Source organism: Calidris pugnax, unplaced genomic scaffold, assembly GCF_001431845.1.
Source record: "Calidris pugnax isolate Ruff unplaced genomic scaffold, ASM143184v1 scaffold56, whole genome shotgun sequence".
NCBI lineage: Eukaryota > Metazoa > Chordata > Aves > Charadriiformes > Scolopacidae > Calidris > Calidris pugnax.
This window is the reverse complement of record NW_015090839.1, coordinates 13,954,866-13,971,631: the sequence shown is the minus strand read 5'-3', so window position 1 is coordinate 13,971,631 and position 16,766 is coordinate 13,954,866. Positions and strand designations below refer to the sequence as shown.

Genomic DNA, 16,766 nt, shown 5'->3' with positions numbered 1-16,766 from the left:
CCTGCAGAATCTGAAACTGTTGAGACTACTTGCAATGCTATTTTTAATTTTAGATTTATTAAATTGGTATCTGTAGCAACAACAACAACAACAACAAAAAAGAGAAATTTTAAACAAGAAAAACCTGAAACCTGGAAACATTTGCTGCTTGGTTCTCGATTTAGAAAGGTGGTCAGGCAAGAGGGATGAATCATAAAATTTGACATGCACACAACAAAAATTACTTCTGGCAGGATCTGCATACTTTGGATTGCCATATTTTTAAAAACTATGTTGACTTTTCTGCTGAGGTTATCCTCACATTACACCAATGCTTTCAGTAACATTGGTCAAGTTTAATCTTTTTGGACAAGGAAGGATACCAAAGATTGTTTAATGTGCTGTAACTTGCTGATGTAAGATCTTGCAACAGCAAAATCCCTACAGTAATATCAGTGTCTTCAGTTAGTAATATGGTAAGTGCGCTAAATGTAGTTCTGATGTTCAGAGTTTTCAGCTCAGCTTTCAGAACGTAACTTTACATAAGCAACTTTGCCACTTAGACTTTTCAGTTTTGTGGTCCACTTGCTGAGTAAATCTACTTGGTTATTTTTTTGGTTTGTTTCTAAAATTTAACACCTTCAAACCCTTAAGGGTCCACAAAACTTGGCATTCTGAGACTCATTCTCAAATGGTGTATGATGACTTAGATTTTATTTACCTTCTTTCACTCCTTCCAAGAAGCAGTGAACACAAATATCTAATTAACATAATGTTTTCTTTATTCATGCTTCACCTATAAGAGTGTATATAGCATTTAATGAAATAGGCAATAGAATTGTACATTACATAGGAATCACCATGCAAAAAGAGTAACCATTATATTTTTATGATGTGTGATACAACAAAGCAATCTAGAAAGAATGGAGTGTGCTTAAGATCAATTTGTAGAATGACCAATGATCAGAAAACAAAAGCTAAAAAGACACAGTGTAAACATTGGTCGCAGACTTAAGTGTGTTGTGGTTACGCAAAGCATGTTTCCACAGGGAATGGATGTTATGACTCAACCTAATTTCTTGGACTAACAAGGAAAATGTTTGTTTGAAAAGCTATTTTTTTCCCCAAGTTCTTTTTTCAAGATAGCTGAGAAAGTACAAACAGATTTTCTATAGCTAGAGACTGCCCAGAGAAAACATACTATGCCCTGTAAAACCGTAGATTCCACAATGGTAACTTAATAACAATGTAACATGTTATCTAATACACCTGTTTGCTAATTTAAGAGATTGTGTTTAAAAGACTTTGTATGGCAACAATGTCTCATTTATACAAAAAAAGCCAAACCAAACCAGGTGTAATTACCTTATAATTATACAGGCTCGGCTCAGGACTGGAGGGTTTAGGAGATCCTGGATGTAGTATTTATTATCACAGTCTGATGATATGACTGTGTCTGTATCCCTGAGGCTTCAGTGCCTCATTTGTCTTACTTTTAAATTTGACAAGACAAAAAAGTTGTTTGCTTGTATTTGCAAAGTCTGCGTGGTAAAAATTGCCAAGGAAGCATTAAGTACTCAGTCTTCCTGCATTTACTTCGCTCTGTCTCCCATTCCCTCGGGACAGTAGATGGCAGCAAATCTGTGTTTGAGCTGTCTTCTTTCTGCATGCAGTGTTCATAGGAGGCACTACTGATTGGTATAACTGTAAAACCCAGAGGACGGTTTCAGTAGCAGCTGGACTCTCTTGGAAGCCTTTTTTCCAGGGATAAAAAAAAAAAAAAAGTGATGTCAAATCAGTTAAGTTGGCGAAAGGATAAGCATATGTAAGTTTAGCTTATGATTGAATGGATATATACATGTGTTTGTATATACATACATAAAATATATGTATTTATATGTATATATATACATAAAATATATATGACCTTTTTTTGAACACACACACACAGTTATTTTAAAAAATTTGTAATAAGTTTAGGTAGCAAATAAATCTAATTCAACCACAGTCTCTGAAACAATCTACATGTCCTCTTAGTGGTTTACAGTGGATTACCAATTTAAAAAAAAAAAAAAAAGTTTCCTGGATAAGTGTAAGTAGCAGTAAAATCTGTGTGTCAGAACTGACAGAATGGTGAACTTAAGGCAAAAATATGACCAGGTATTTAAGAATTTTCTTAAAATTGAATACTTAGAGAAATGGTTAAAGTTCTCATTTTATCTTTCACTGTCTGCTGAGCTGGATGGGTTCCTTAACATAGAAAAAGTTTTTTGCTAATAGTGTATACAGGTGAAAACTGGTTCAGGGAAGAGTGGGGTTATTGGCTAGCAGAGTAAACCCACAGATAACAGAACATTAAGTAATAATTGGAATAAAGGGTGGCTAATAGAGGCATGGTAACAGACTTGGGAGCAGTCTGCCAACAGCAAAAATACCGTAAATTAATATGGTGGTGCATAACATTAAATTTGGACAAAACCTGAATCCCTGCAGCTGAGGGAGGTATTCTTTTTTCTAGTAGCTCAGAAAGCATTTGGCAGGGTTGACCGTTCTTTGCAGTGCCACAGTTAATTATGGGAAATACCAGCTGCTGCAAGAAGGAATTCAGAATGTCACCTCTTGCTACAGCTCTGTATCACTTATGAATCAATGAAAATTATTAGAGCAACCACATTATGGGTAAAATTCACTGCCACGTAGGAATTTTCTCTTTAGCAGTAGCTAACCTAGAATAGACGTATTGAAACTGAGGGCACATAGATAAAAATAATTGATTCACTGACTGCAGAATGCAACTGTAGTCAGGCTTTGAACTACTGGAGGTAATGCTGAGCAGGGTGGACAACCAGTGAATAGGTAACTACAAAACCAAAATGAATTCCTAGAGAGCATTGCCTTAAAAATGGTAGTATTTCCTGGTTTTTACTATGTATAGTTGCATTTTAATGCTGTTTTAATGCTACATTGTTTTATGGAAGCGTTTTTGGTTTTTTTAGGTTATATGACAAGATTCCAGTTTTTTTCCAATGTGAAGTCAGTAGATACCCACAAAAACTGTAGTATTGGTATGTGATGAAAAATCAGGAGAAGGGCCAAAAGCTGGCCTGATAGGTTTGCTAGCATGATACAAATAATGTCCAGTTCTCTTAAAAATGGTGATTTTTACTTTTTCCTCTGCAGTCACCTGGAACTTCCTTTATATTTTCCACATGTTATAATCATGTAAAGTAGAGTGGCCAGGGGTAACTGGGCTGATTGTATGGAGCAATAAAGATGAAGTCAAAATTGAACTGAGACATTTTATTCAGCTTATTACACTACATTACACTACAAAGCATGATATTTGTGTTTCTGAGCGTAAAGTTGTCTAAACATCCGAATGACTCCTGTAACGATGTAAGGGCCAACAAGAAAAATAGTACCCCATTTATACCTTTCTGTTTTGTTTTAAACAAAGAGAACTCTAAAAGCATGTGTTGGTAGTGTGTATCAGATTTTCAAAAAGATACAGAAGTTTCTATATGCAGGGATTATCTGCAGATGCATACAGTTATTTTATTTATTTCATTTCACTTAATTTCATTTCATTTTGGCATTCCAGCAGCATCTGCTTTAAAGGATGACTTCACTGACCGACTGACTAATTTGGATGTGGCAAACAGAGATGAAGATACCTGGGTTTTGGATTGCAGGTTGGGGCACTCAAACCCATTTGCTCATTCAAGTGAGAAAGAGAAGATCAACAGAAATGCGTTGCATTTGAACCTGGAACTGAATGTGAGTAGGACTCTATTCATGCTGTATTGGGTTTCAACAAGCATTTATTATATACAATTACATTTCTGGTATGTATTTATTTCTGGTATGTCTAAAACCATGTTCCAAAATATCTGGCAAACTGCAGTGGGATGCAGTTGGGATACGGTTTTCCAGATGGTTTCTGTGTCTGTATACTTATGTGCAGCTAAGCCTGAGAGCAAAACATTCAGAATATTTTTAAAATCATATAAATAGTTAAAGATACATGATGTGTCATTTCTAAAATCATGATGGGTGTTTAGTTTAAATTAGTTGTTTTCCTGGAAAGGGATTGCAGGAGCTCGCAACTAGGAGATGAGAGGGATAAGAATAGGTGCCATGCAGATTCAAGTCAGCAAGCAGTGTATGTGCATGTGTGTGTCTGTGCATGTACGTGTGTGTGTCTGTGCATGTATGTGCACATGGCCCAGAGCTGCTGGGAGCCATGCTACAGCTTCTCAGAGTTCTGGAGAAGCTGATCCGGCACTGGAGTCAGACTAGCCACGAACTTGACAGGAAAAGTGTCTGATCTTCCTGGGATATAAGACACTGAAGCTTCAGATGGCAACATGAGTTAATCACAATGTGAGACACGTGTTCAACATGGCCCAGCCTAACCCAGCTGGAAATACTCATATGCTCCTAGGATGAGCAATAAACAGCCTTCAAATGGACACGTTTTGGCAGTAGTTTTCAAACTGGAGGAAGGAGGGAACAGAATGTAGTAGAAGAGGAAAGAGACGTGGAAAGGATAGAATGGTTGAAAGAAAACACTTTGAAGACTAGACTACATAATACAGTTTGTGCAAAGAAACACTAACACAAATTTGTGTAACAGTGACATCTATTGGTAGAAATACCAGAATTGACTTAGAAGTACATTTAAAATGCTTTTAATGATGCTTGCTCTAACTGTTGCTTTCACTTGAGCTTGCTGTAAAATTGATATCTTGGCCTGACATCCTTTTGCTAAAAAAAATCATTAGAATATTGTAGTACTGTGAAGGTATGCAGGTTTATCCTTGCAATAAAATGTTGAGATGAACTCAACTGGATTGAAAAGAACTGTGACATAGTTTTATCACTGCTACAAATATAGGCTACAACATACAGGAAGAATAAAGTTCGTGAGAATACTTTATCTGCATTTACAAAGTCCTTCTACAGAGCAGGAGGAGTTCTAAATTAAAAGCCATTTAAGAACAATAATTTAAGTAAAGTAAGACATCTAAGATTAGTAAGCAGTTTGTTTCCATTTTTCTTACCCTTTTAAGTGGTATTTTCTGTCTAAAAAGCTAATTATCTGCATTATGAAAAAGGGAAGGATTTCAGTTTGTTGTAGTTGACAAGGAAGAATATTTATTCCACTATTTTTAAGACATTCAGTACAAAAGCCTCAATTTCTATAAAAAAGGATGCTCAGCATTGGCTGATGGGCTGTTAGTGACACACCAGGATGCTTTATCCTTCAGCTCACTCCCAGTGACTGTCTTTTTTTTGAACGTCTTTCAGAACAGAAATCTGGGCTGAATTAATTGCAGAGCCCTTGCATCTCAAAGACTATTTTTCTGCTTCAAGATGAGTCCATGTTGAGTTGGAGAAGGAGCTGCCAAAAGAACTGCAATGACAAGACCAGCTAGTGCTGTTATCTGAATCCATTTGGACTGCAGCACTGCTATAAGCAGGCTATAAGAAAAATAATGGCCAGAAATAGGCAGCATGAGTTGCTCTGGTGACAGCAACGCGTTCCCAGATGTTGTCTTCCCTGAGCATTCTTCGGACCAGACAGCAAGACAGCTGTGGTCAAAAAATGTGCCTGTGTCTGAAGAGCAATTCTGAAATGAAAATCATGTTTCCAGGAAATAGTAACTGAAATGGACTAATTTTTTTACTTATATTCGCAATACATCCAGTTGCGTGATCTGTGGCCCTTTCCTGCTGTGGGAAGAAAAAAGTTTAGCCTGACTGATCAAAAGCTAGGCACTACTTTTTAAAATGCATTTATATTCATAATAGCGACAATGTGAAAACCGAAGCTTCTTATTGAATAGCTCAGCTTGCTATGGATTAGGAATATCCTTACCTAAATGCATAATATATTTGTATATGTGCATATATAGGTACACTAGTGTTTGCTTATGTTATTGAGAAAATGTTTCTGTTACTTGGAAGGAGGCAGATAAAGTAGATGAGGGAGAGAGTGAATGAATTCTGCTCTGACAGGAATTTCAAATACACAACCTGTATCAAAAGCCTGAAGCGTTAGATTTTAAATTTTAGTTGGAGCGTGGTGTGTTCTCATTTTCCATACAGCATAGAGAAGATACAGAAATACAATATAAAGTGAAAAAAATTAAAAATGCAACTCCACCTTGTTCTTTATACAGCATTTCACCTCAGTTAAAAAACACATAAATGAGATGTGAAAATGCAGCTAAAATAATTATTAATATCTAGTGACTACTTAAGAAATTCTCGTAAATTATTTGACATGACTAGATTTTATTTTATAAAGTTTTTTGTTTAATCTTTAAACTATTATGTTTATTGTAGCTGCTGAGCGAAAGGCCTGTTGAAATGAAAAGGACGTGAAAAGAGTGCAACTTAGAAAAGGAAAGCACAAAGGAAAAAGATTTAAAAATTCGTCTCCATTCTTTGTTACGCTAAATGCCAGTCTTTATGCCTTAATGCACAAAGACCTTAGTCAGTTTACTTACACAGTTTACAGTGATCTTCTGTTCCCTGTCTTTGTTACTTGTGTCTGCTTGTTTTAACCAGATCAGTTGATACAAGTCTTCTACAAGTTCTGCCTCAGAACTGCCATTGTTTTTTCATATGGTGGGTTTTACAGGTTAACTGTTCCATACATTTATTGATACAATCTGCACTCCTTCAAATTAGTAAATTGGCTTTCTTAATGTGCGTTCTGGTTTTATAACCATATAAATATTAAAATCATTTTTTCACATTCTCTAAAGTAGTCCATATCTCACTGCCGAGCAGAATTTTGATGAAGAGGTTAAAAACCACATTGCATTTCTACAGCCCTTTACACCAAATGTGTCTGGTGTCCACACAATCTGTTACATCGTGTAGTGCTGAATTTTGATAAGAATTATCATATCTCTTTTTCTGTTGCTATGTCTAAACTAAACATTTAAAGAGATTACCTTGGTGATACCAGATCCTCAAACTTCAAGAAAATTACTCAATCATCTGTAGTGAGGTAACAAGGCTGAGAATGATGATGAAAATCCAGGACTTACAGGTTTCCTTCCATCTTCTCTGCCTTTTCTATTTTAAAGCATTTAATGAGTTAAAATACTACGTATAAAAGAGATAAACAGCAGGTGAGACAGGCAGGAGAGCAGGAGAAAGTTGAGATGATTATCAGTCAGCACAGTAAGCCTTTGGCTGGGGGACAGGGCATAGGGCAGGACTGTGTCACCTGAGCTTCAGATCAGTTCAAACTGCCTGAACCACAGCCACAGCCTACTACTTTACGTGGCTCTTCTGAAGCCTGACAGAATTCATGCTTATTTGATTCTAGGATTATTTTCAAGAAACTATGCAAATTTGGGGGGGGGTTTAAATCTCTCTATGTTGAAAAAACAGTAGAAAGATAGTTTTCTATACAGTTTAGCCACTTGGCTCCTTTGTAGAATGTGCCTTCGTGCCCTGTTCATGTTTCTCTAGTTTGCTACTACAGTGATCTGAAAAGGCAATCTGAATAGATAAGGGGTAGGAAGCCTTGAGACCTGCCATATGATAGTGGTAGAAATTAGATTACTTTATTCTGCTTATTGTGTTTTCTTCAAAGCTAGTTTTAAAACCTACTTCAGGGGAGCTCTTAGACACCTTAAGAACAGAACTAGAGTGAGTTGTAGGTGTGACTTCTGTCTGTGATGAAATGTAGGTCAGAAAGGGTGTGGATTATTAAATGTGCTTTAAATTGTAAGGAATGTTTGTCCTTTTGTATAATTAGAGCGTTGACTGCCCTGAGAGTTGCTGTGACGGGTTTTAGGGGCTTTTCTGAGGCACCAGAGAGTTGTCAGTTTTATTAAGTAGAGAGACTTGTAACATTATCATAACTGATTTTTTCTAGAGATTTTGAAGCTGTTTCTTCCTTCAGATGCAGTATTACAGTCTGTTCAGAGAGACTTTCCTTATGAGGTAGATCCACCCAGTATTAAAACACTTCTGCCAACAAACTGTCTCTGTCTCATATGCACATCACAATGTGACGATCTCCTCCTTGTCTAAAAATATTTAGGGCACATGTTCTGGATTGTATTTTACCCAGAAACACTCTACTGGGTAAGTACCAATATGTATTTCATTATCGGTTACCCAGTCCCTCAACAGGGGACTGTACACTGGGATGATCATCAGACTTTGAGAAACAAGTCCTTACAAAAATGTTATTTGAGACTGGGGGTTTATGGATTGTGTGGTGAATTTGAGAGGCTGGCAGGATTCCAGTTTTGATCATTTTTCCAGGGATAGATATAGAGGTGAGTTCATTTGTTCATCCTAATGCTCAAAAAACTTGACAGTTTCTTCTCACTTCCTGGAGTTCATTATCAAGATGTATAAAGCAGTATCATTTTCTGCAGGCTTGTGAGATTACCTCTAGTTTTATAACATATATTTTCTACTTGTGGAGATTTAATTGTTCAGTGTTCAAGTCTGGGTTTTCTAGCATCTCATTACACTGCATAACTTTGGTCTGACACTGAAAGCACCATTCTTTTCACTACTAATTTGATCATCGTCTCATAAATTTTGTTGGGATATTCTTTAGATGTAAAGTATGGTTTTCCTGCTTTTAAATCCACTTTTAAACTAAAATTTTCATGCATGCTATTAAAATCTTAAATAGTTAGGTAATGGGTTTTTGAGTAACCTGTCCATGTACTATATTCATAGATTGTTGCAGCTTCATGACCCTAGATTATTACAGAGAAGTTTTATTCTAAGTGTGGGTTGTCATTAATATAAACAGATAAATAAAAATTTCGGCAGAATCTGAATAAGTATGTTTAGTTTCAAAGGTACTATTTAAGTTGTTTATGTAGGTTTATTTTTTGTTAGTGAACAACAAACCTGTTATTCAAAAATATGATTTCATGTTTATCCATCATAAGTTAACCAAAACCCAAATAAACAAGGTGTAACCATAGAAATTATCAGGACAATGAATAATTAGTCTTGTGGTCAAACATAAAAATAGGTGTAAGTTTAAATGTAGAAAACTTTGGTTCAGTAGGGTTGCTTTGCCCCAGTTATTTTGTCATAAAACAAAATTTAGAATTGCTGTAGATTTGCCTTCAAGAAATCTTGTCTGAGGCGAAATCACCAGTGCCAAGGTAGCTGCCTTCCACTTGTTTCATTAACCCTGTGATTATAAAAGTAGGTTGGCATAAGGAGTGATAAAGACTCTTTATGTCTTTCCTTATGTAGAGTTTCTTTTTATGATATTAATCTGTACTAAGCCTATAAAACCGGGGGAGCCATGGGCTATCCATTGTTTCTGGCCTTGGCACCTGAGGAGTAAGCACAGCGGAGAAGCAAGACAGGTGCTTTCTACAGGAAATGACATGCAGTAAGGCAGAAGACATTGTTCTGTGTTAAATCCCAGATAAAGACGGGAATGATTCCAGTGCCCTTTGCCTATAGGTATGCATGCAACTCTGTAATTGAAAAGGTGTCAATAAGCTCCATTTTAGACCTTAGTATTATAATTAGATTTTCGGCAAACTTTCTTCCTGCAGTAGATACCAATGGCTTTTGCTGTTGACTTTATGATCTTTTATCATATATTGAAAAGGTAAACACATGCTTTTTGTAGGATCTACATTTTCACATTAAGCCAAAAGTTAGATGTGTTGGGATACTTTGTTGTTACTTGTTGTCTGTAATATCCAGCTTTTCAGTAAATGTTTTGCAGTAGTTTGACACAGTGGTGTGATCCACAGCTGATTTCCCTGTGAAGGACAGCTTTCCCTATGTTGCTTGTTTAAGATTACTCATCCCAGCTAAATGGCTAACTGTAGAATGACCCTCTAACTTGGGTACAAAAAACCAAATAATAGTCTCTTTGAATTTCTAAGGTATCAATGTGGAAATTTGACTAGACAAGCTTCTTAAAGGCCAGGGAATAAGAAGTATATAAATTCCTGCAGATTTGCAGTCTGTGTTGTTCCAAAAATAAGAAAAGGAATGAAAGTGAAGACTTTCTTTCAGTCTGGAACCTGACCTAAATGTTACTGACTTTCTGAATATCAAAATTGCTTTAAAGTATTTTGTATTTTCTTTACGCATGTGATATGAAAAAAAAAATATATTAACCCTGACAGCGTCTGTTAATATTGAGTTATACAATCTTGAAGATTTTCTTCACGTGTTTTGCCAGTATTAATTAAAACAAATCACACACATATAGCATTACCGCAGCAATATGTATAGGTGAAAGTGATCAAAAGATACGTCAGCAGAGGTAGTTCTGGTTTGAAATAAATAATCCAGGCTTGGGTGCAGGGCAGATGGGGGGAGCCTGTCTGATTTCTAAACAGTTAACTTGGCATTCCTGAGTGCTGGCAGTTCACCCTGCCCACCCAAGCAGTCTCTGGGTGTGTCGAAAGCCTTTGATAAGTACCTGAGTACAGTTCAGAGGAATAGCTGTGCGAGTGAGGACAGTAGTAACATGAAACCAGTTTTGTTGGTTTTTGTTCATGGCCCTGGAGGCTGAAATCTGCATTCCAGATGAAACCTGCAGCAAATCGGAAGAGAGCCTCTTTTTTTTTTTCCTGCTTTCTTTGGCTTCAAGGTCGCTCACCCGAGTTTATTCTGCCCGGCCAGGAACCGAGGACTCAGCACAGGTCCTGTGAAATCAAATCTGAAGCTTCAGATTTGTTACTTTGGGTTTCCTTTTGACGTCTTCTGTTGATTATGGATTTACAAAAGATCTTTATCCAAGTGAAAAGGCTACGCGAAGGAATCTGTCAGGAGTTTTCTGCTGAAAAACACTCGCAGCTCGTGTACTGGGACAAGGAAGTAGTAAACTACGAATGCGCCCGGTGGTGTTCGGGAGGCTTGTCTATATAGCTGCTCTGCGCTTCCAGCACGTAGGAAGTTGTGTGCAGCCAGTAGGAGTGCAGCACTAACCATTGGTCGAATTTTCAACCGAGATTAGTGCGCTGGCATATTTGCTGTGACAAAAAGCCCTTTGTGTAAAGGAACGAGTTACCGACGCCGCTGAGAACTTTTTTTTTTACGGTGGGTCTTTTTGCTGAAGTGGAGTTTGGAGACCTGGGGGAGGCTTCGGCTGCCGGCCGTGGCGCTGGACCCGGAAGGAGGGCAGGGTGACCTGGGGGAGGCCGGCTGCCCTCGCCGGGCAGGGGAGCGCTGCCTGTTTGCCGTGCCTGGAGTGAGCTCAGTCTGCCGTCTGAATGCATGTCGTAAATACTCCTTCTGTGGTTAGTGGCAGTGCTGGAAGCAAACCTGTTCCGTACTTCATGCAACATGGAAGAAGAAAACATGGTGCCTGATTGTAGCGAGGGTTTGGAGCTGGAGAATACAGCAGAACGCGAACCTGATCTTTTCACTACATTTTCTGTGAAAACGCTTTTTGGAATTACAACTAAGTTTGAATCTACAGCTTCCAAAGAAGAAACAGTGCTTAAAGCATTTCAACCTTTGCACGCCGATATAAATACTCATGTGAACACCTGGCATGAGAGGAATGATAATGATTGTAATGACGACTCAGAAAACCAGCATGGCACAAATAGTACCAGTGGCCAAGCTGACCCGATGTCTGGCAGACAAACTGACCTGGAACTGGAGTTAGCTGAACAAAATGAATTACTTCACCATTTACGGATTGTACAGACTTCTTTGTCTGAATCTGACAATGATGACAAGGATGCTATTCTCGTACAAGGTACTTTGGTTCATACAACAAGTGATACAGAATCGGACACAGACAGTAAGGGCATAGACACCGATGAATACAATACAAGCGAATCTGGGCTAAATAATGCTGCTTTGTCTGCTGAGGCTTTGGATGATAACAATCAAAATAAGGAAGAGTCAGAATCAGAAGGGCACAGCAGCAGTGATGACACTGTGGATACAGATGACATTGAGTTACACCCACCAGTTTCTAAGCAGCTCCCAAAAGAGCTGGATGGTACTCTGGAGCATGACTCCAATGGAAAAGACAGATTAATGGATGAGCAGTTCAGTCGCTTGCTTGCTACAGGGGAATGCCCTCAAGAACTTCCAGACGAAGAACAAAGACCTTCAGCTGATAATACATCGCTCCAAAGAACAGCACTGACTGAAAAGACTTTCCAGCTGCCAGCTTTCTTTAGTGGCCTACGTGTGAGGAAGAAGGGACTAACCACAGAGGACGGGGAAACTGTTACAGAAATTAAACCAAGGGAGAACGATTTAGCTCTGCTTAAATTACGACAGCCTGTTAAGAAATCCAGTATTACATCAGGTTTGACCACTAAAAAAAAATCAGCTGAACCTAAAGCAAGTTCTACTTTCCTGGAGCAGCTCTCACACTTGTTAAACATAGACGTCTCCAAGAATGAAGATAGAACCGAGGACTCTGGTGAAGCATCTGGGGAGACTGAGGACAGTGATGAAGCTCAAGAGAACAAAGCCTCTGGCAAAACAGAACCACGATTTCCCTCTGAGGAAATAAAATCAAGCCCTGCTGAATCTGCACTGGACGTCTTTAAAGCTTTATTCACACGGCCTCCCAAAAAAGAAACAACTGCAGATAATTCAGAGCTAGAAGCCATAAAACGCAAAATGAGAAATGAAAAAGAGTCCTTGAAAGCTGTATTTGAAAGGTCAAAATCAAAACCTGGGGATGGACCATCAGACAAATCTGTAGGTTTAATTACTTTTTCTTCCTAAGGTGTGGAAGTATATGATTAAAAATAATTTCTTATTTAAAAATTACTTGTAAGGACTTAAGGTCAGAAGGTCAAAATTGACCTCTTATAATATTTCATTTTACCTTTAGGAATAATTCAATTATAAGAGTTGATAAAAGATGTTATGATTTAATTTCAACTCAGTTTGTCCAAGACATAGAATTTAAAGTAATGTTTTTCTTGTTTACGTGCATATATCTGGCTTTGCAAATATTGATAAGAATTTAATCAATATGTTATCTGCGTATATGTTAGTGATTCCAATTAGGTGATGCAGTTATGGATAAGCATTTGCAAGGTTAATATTCTTAGGTATACTGAGATTTAGTTAGTGTATTTTTAAGAAATTAAAAAAAAAAAAATCTGTGCTAAGTTTTCATAGAACCATAATGATAAATGAATTGTGATTTGAACTCTTTAATTAAATGAGTAACCCTTGGTTTGAGGTTCCCCTCACGCCAAAATTCTTACAGTTACATCTTTGGCAGATATAATCAGTTCAGAAGATTGTCCTCGCTGGCTAAAGGGAGAATTATCTGAATGATTAAATTTGCAGGATTGGAGCCTAAACCTGAAGCTACTTAATTTGCTGTGTTGGTTGTACTCTCTTTCAAAGTTTTATTCTTACATAAAACTAAAAACTTTTTGAAAACCTTGACTGACAGGTGGGTAGACCGATAATACCAGTTTGTAGTAAATTAGGTACGGGGAGGAGAAAAGAGGTACTCATTGGCCATGGCATGTACAGCAATTGCAGTCTGTGCGTGCCCTTCCCACTCCTGGCTTGCCTCTTCCTGCTTACACCCTTCCCTGTGCTGTGCTGGCGTAAGCATTTGTATGGCTCACAGCAAACCTATTTGGGAAGCTGTCATCACACACAGGAGTCAGCAGGAGTGGCTTTTAGAAATGTCTGCTTAACATTTGGCCTAGTACAAATGTACATTTTCTCAGGGCAAAGCCAGAGTAAAAGCGTCTTGTCTTTCCTTTTTCCTTGCTCACGTGGTTCATTTATGGGGCACTTTCATATGCAGTTGTATCTATGAAATTACTCATAGTAGCATGTTGTAAATCAGATTACAGAAATATTATGAGATAGAAAAACAAACAAACAAAACACCACACCAAAATGTAGATCTTTAAAAGAATGGTTGTTTAAGTTTTGGTTGGTGGGGTTTCTTTCTCATTTAAAGGGGTATTTTAGCACTCCAGTTGACAGTGCAGTCCCATTAGCAGCTGCAACAGTACTTTGATGTGGCAGTATTACATGGTATGTGGGCTGAGCAAGCTGCTGGGGGTGGGGCAGGAATTTCATAAACTAGCTCTGCTTTCAGAAAATTATATTGTCAAATGATGTCTTAGGTGAATCCCACTAATGTTTACTTGTAGAAGGTGCACAGATGGGTCTTTTCACTCTGAAAAAAAGGATACAGAAAAAAAACTAGCGTTCTTGATTACCTCTGTGGTTCAGCAAAGGACAGACAGGTTTCCACACTGTTTCAACAAATCACTGTATGTCATATACATTATGTTGTTTTCCTCCTCAAAATTATTTTTTCTATGTTGATTTCTTTGTATCCCTTCCAAGCAACTGAGCACTGTTTCAGTCAGTGGAATGAGGCAGATAACCATTCTGCAGTACTCATGTAGAGCTGAGCAAGGCGGTCACTGTTTGGAGTCAATTGATCCCGCAGACTCTAATTTTTTCCTGTGTAATTTTAACAGCCTGACCTGAGTCCCTCAGAGCAAGATGACAAGACTCCAGGGAGACTCCAGACTGTCTGGCCACCACCAAAAGCAGAGCACGAAGAAGTAAAAGTAGGATTAAAGTACACAGAAGCAGGTAAAACAAAGAGGTTTGCATTTGTAGCATTTGCAGAAATTGGTTTCTGACATTTTTAATCTTGTTTAATACAGAGATGGAGATAAGTCACTGTATTTTCTTATCTGGAAAAACAGACCTTATGTTATGGATGTGTTGTTTTAAGCATCTGATTTTTAAATGGAAATGGCTAAATCTGTGTTGAAATCTAAATGCTTGCCTGTACAAATGAATGAGGAAAGAAGTAGTTTTTTTGATAAATTAGGTTATCCGTTTCAAATGGGATTCTGTTCAAATGAGTGATAAAACAGGGAAAGATAGAAACCTGACTGCTTTTTCCATTACCTTAAAATGCGGGGGGCAGTGACCTGCTGGATTCTAGTCTGGCTGCAGATTTTCTTCAGGTAGTGTCCAGAATAAAAGTAACAAATACCATTATTGCAACTTGTGTATGAACAGAGCAATACTCATATCCACTCAGATCGCTTTTATAGCTAGCCATTTATATTGTTCTATAGAAATGTGTGACAGGGTGTGTCTGAAGTGCGATGCTAACTAGTTATCAGATAAGCTTTCCACAGAAAAATATTTCTTAATTTTTTGTTATTTAGGTAAATATTTACATAACATATTTACAAGGGAAAAAGCGATTGCTGTAGCCACCACAACTCTGTTTCAAATTTTTCTTCTTAAATATAAACCAGGAATTCCTCATTACTCAGAAATTAGTCATAAACTGTCGAATGGTCTGAAATATCAAAATGAAAGGCAAAAGACCATCTGTTCTTCATGGACCTGTAGATTTTAGAAGATATCACCCAGAAGTGATTAAGTGGAATTAAAACCCAAGCTTTTATACTACCTTGCTATGAGAAATTGTACAGAGTAATGCTGTATGGTTCTTGCCAATTTCAGTGAATACCCATTTGGCCTTGTATATGAGAAAGAATAAATAGGAGCAGTGGATCTACTGGTTTGCATTGTTTAGTGTATTACTTCTTTCTCTGTCTTTCCTCAGTTTTCTCTGCCTTAATCTTCCTTTTTCATAAAGTGGGCATGATACTGGAAATGTAAAAGTTGCTGAAGATTCAGAAAACTTGTTTTTGGCAGGAGCGTCACGGTTCTAATATAGACAGAATTGTATTTACAGTGCATCTGTTAGGTGTTAGGAGTATATCACTAGATGACCAGGGCAGGTATTCAGCTGTTGAACAGGGTGTGCTACAGACTCTTTCTGTTACTCTTAGATTCTTATTACAGGCTATATGCTTGCCGTATTTAATTTTACCCAAATAAATATTTTTTTTGTCCTAATGACTGTAATAATCTGTGGCAAAAACATATGCTGAAATAAAGAAAGGAAAGGAAACTGAATTAACAAAAGCTCCAAATTTGACTACTTGTAGAGAAATACAGTCATGCTTTCTTGAAATTTGAATAGGAAGGACAGACTGGCTTAGAGCCCATGTAAATTGTTACTCTTTTGTTACTGTGATATTTTGGGCGGCAGTGTCATCAACATGCTGATGGTTAGCTTGCTAAGTCAAATTTTTATACAGACCAGATTCTGCAGTTCATTAGTCACTCCAGTGTCTGGCAGAGGGAGGAATTTGAATGAAAACAAAGTGCTGGTGATTCAGCTAGGATGAGACAGAAGCAGTGTTTTTAAAGGAAATAGGCGAAGACTGTATTTACAGCATACGTTAAAAGTGGAGTGGAGTTCCAGGTTTGTGTTTCTTTCAGCTGTTCATGGATGCCCAGAAAGCAGCTGTGACAGCAAGGACACTGCAAGCAGTTGTAAGTTGCATATGACAGATAAGTTATACCTGCTTTTCTGAGGACTAGGTTGACTGTTTTAAAGTACTATGCACAAGAATGAATTTATTCATCCTCCTGCAAGTGAAGGAAGGTACTGTTCATGAGTAGTGCTGATATAATTAAAAAACTGGAATTTGTATTCAATGTTGGTCTTATTGTTAGCTGGTGGGGTTTGTGTATTTTTTTAATGAAATGGTTTTTACTTCTAAACTCAGTATCTTCTCTCTGACAGTGGTTGGTACCTTAGAAGTGCATATGCATACTGGCATTTGGCCTCAGGCACCTTCCCGTCCAAAATTCCCTCCCAGCAACTGGTATCCTAGGAACTTCTTATCCACAAAGTGGGCTTTTTAAAAAAATATGACATAAAACAGGTTAATGAGCACCATTAAACT

The 16,766-nt window shown here is 37.7% G+C and overlaps 1 protein-coding gene across 2 annotated transcripts in view; it reads left to right on the top strand.

Moving 5' to 3' along the window:
* The first annotated feature begins 10,934 nt into the window (after positions 1–10,934).
* The window catches only part of FMN1 (formin 1), a 145,661-nt gene continuing 139,829 nt past the window's right edge, over positions 10,935–16,766 (top strand). For both annotated transcript variants that reach the window (XM_014941926.1, XM_014941925.1), the window contains exons 1-2: positions 10,935–12,687; positions 14,457–14,574. In XM_014941926.1, coding sequence (XP_014797412.1) covers positions 11,302–12,687; positions 14,457–14,574 — 1,504 coding nt within the window. In that variant the 5' untranslated portion in view covers positions 10,935–11,301. The remainder of the gene's footprint in view (positions 12,688–14,456; positions 14,575–16,766) is intronic.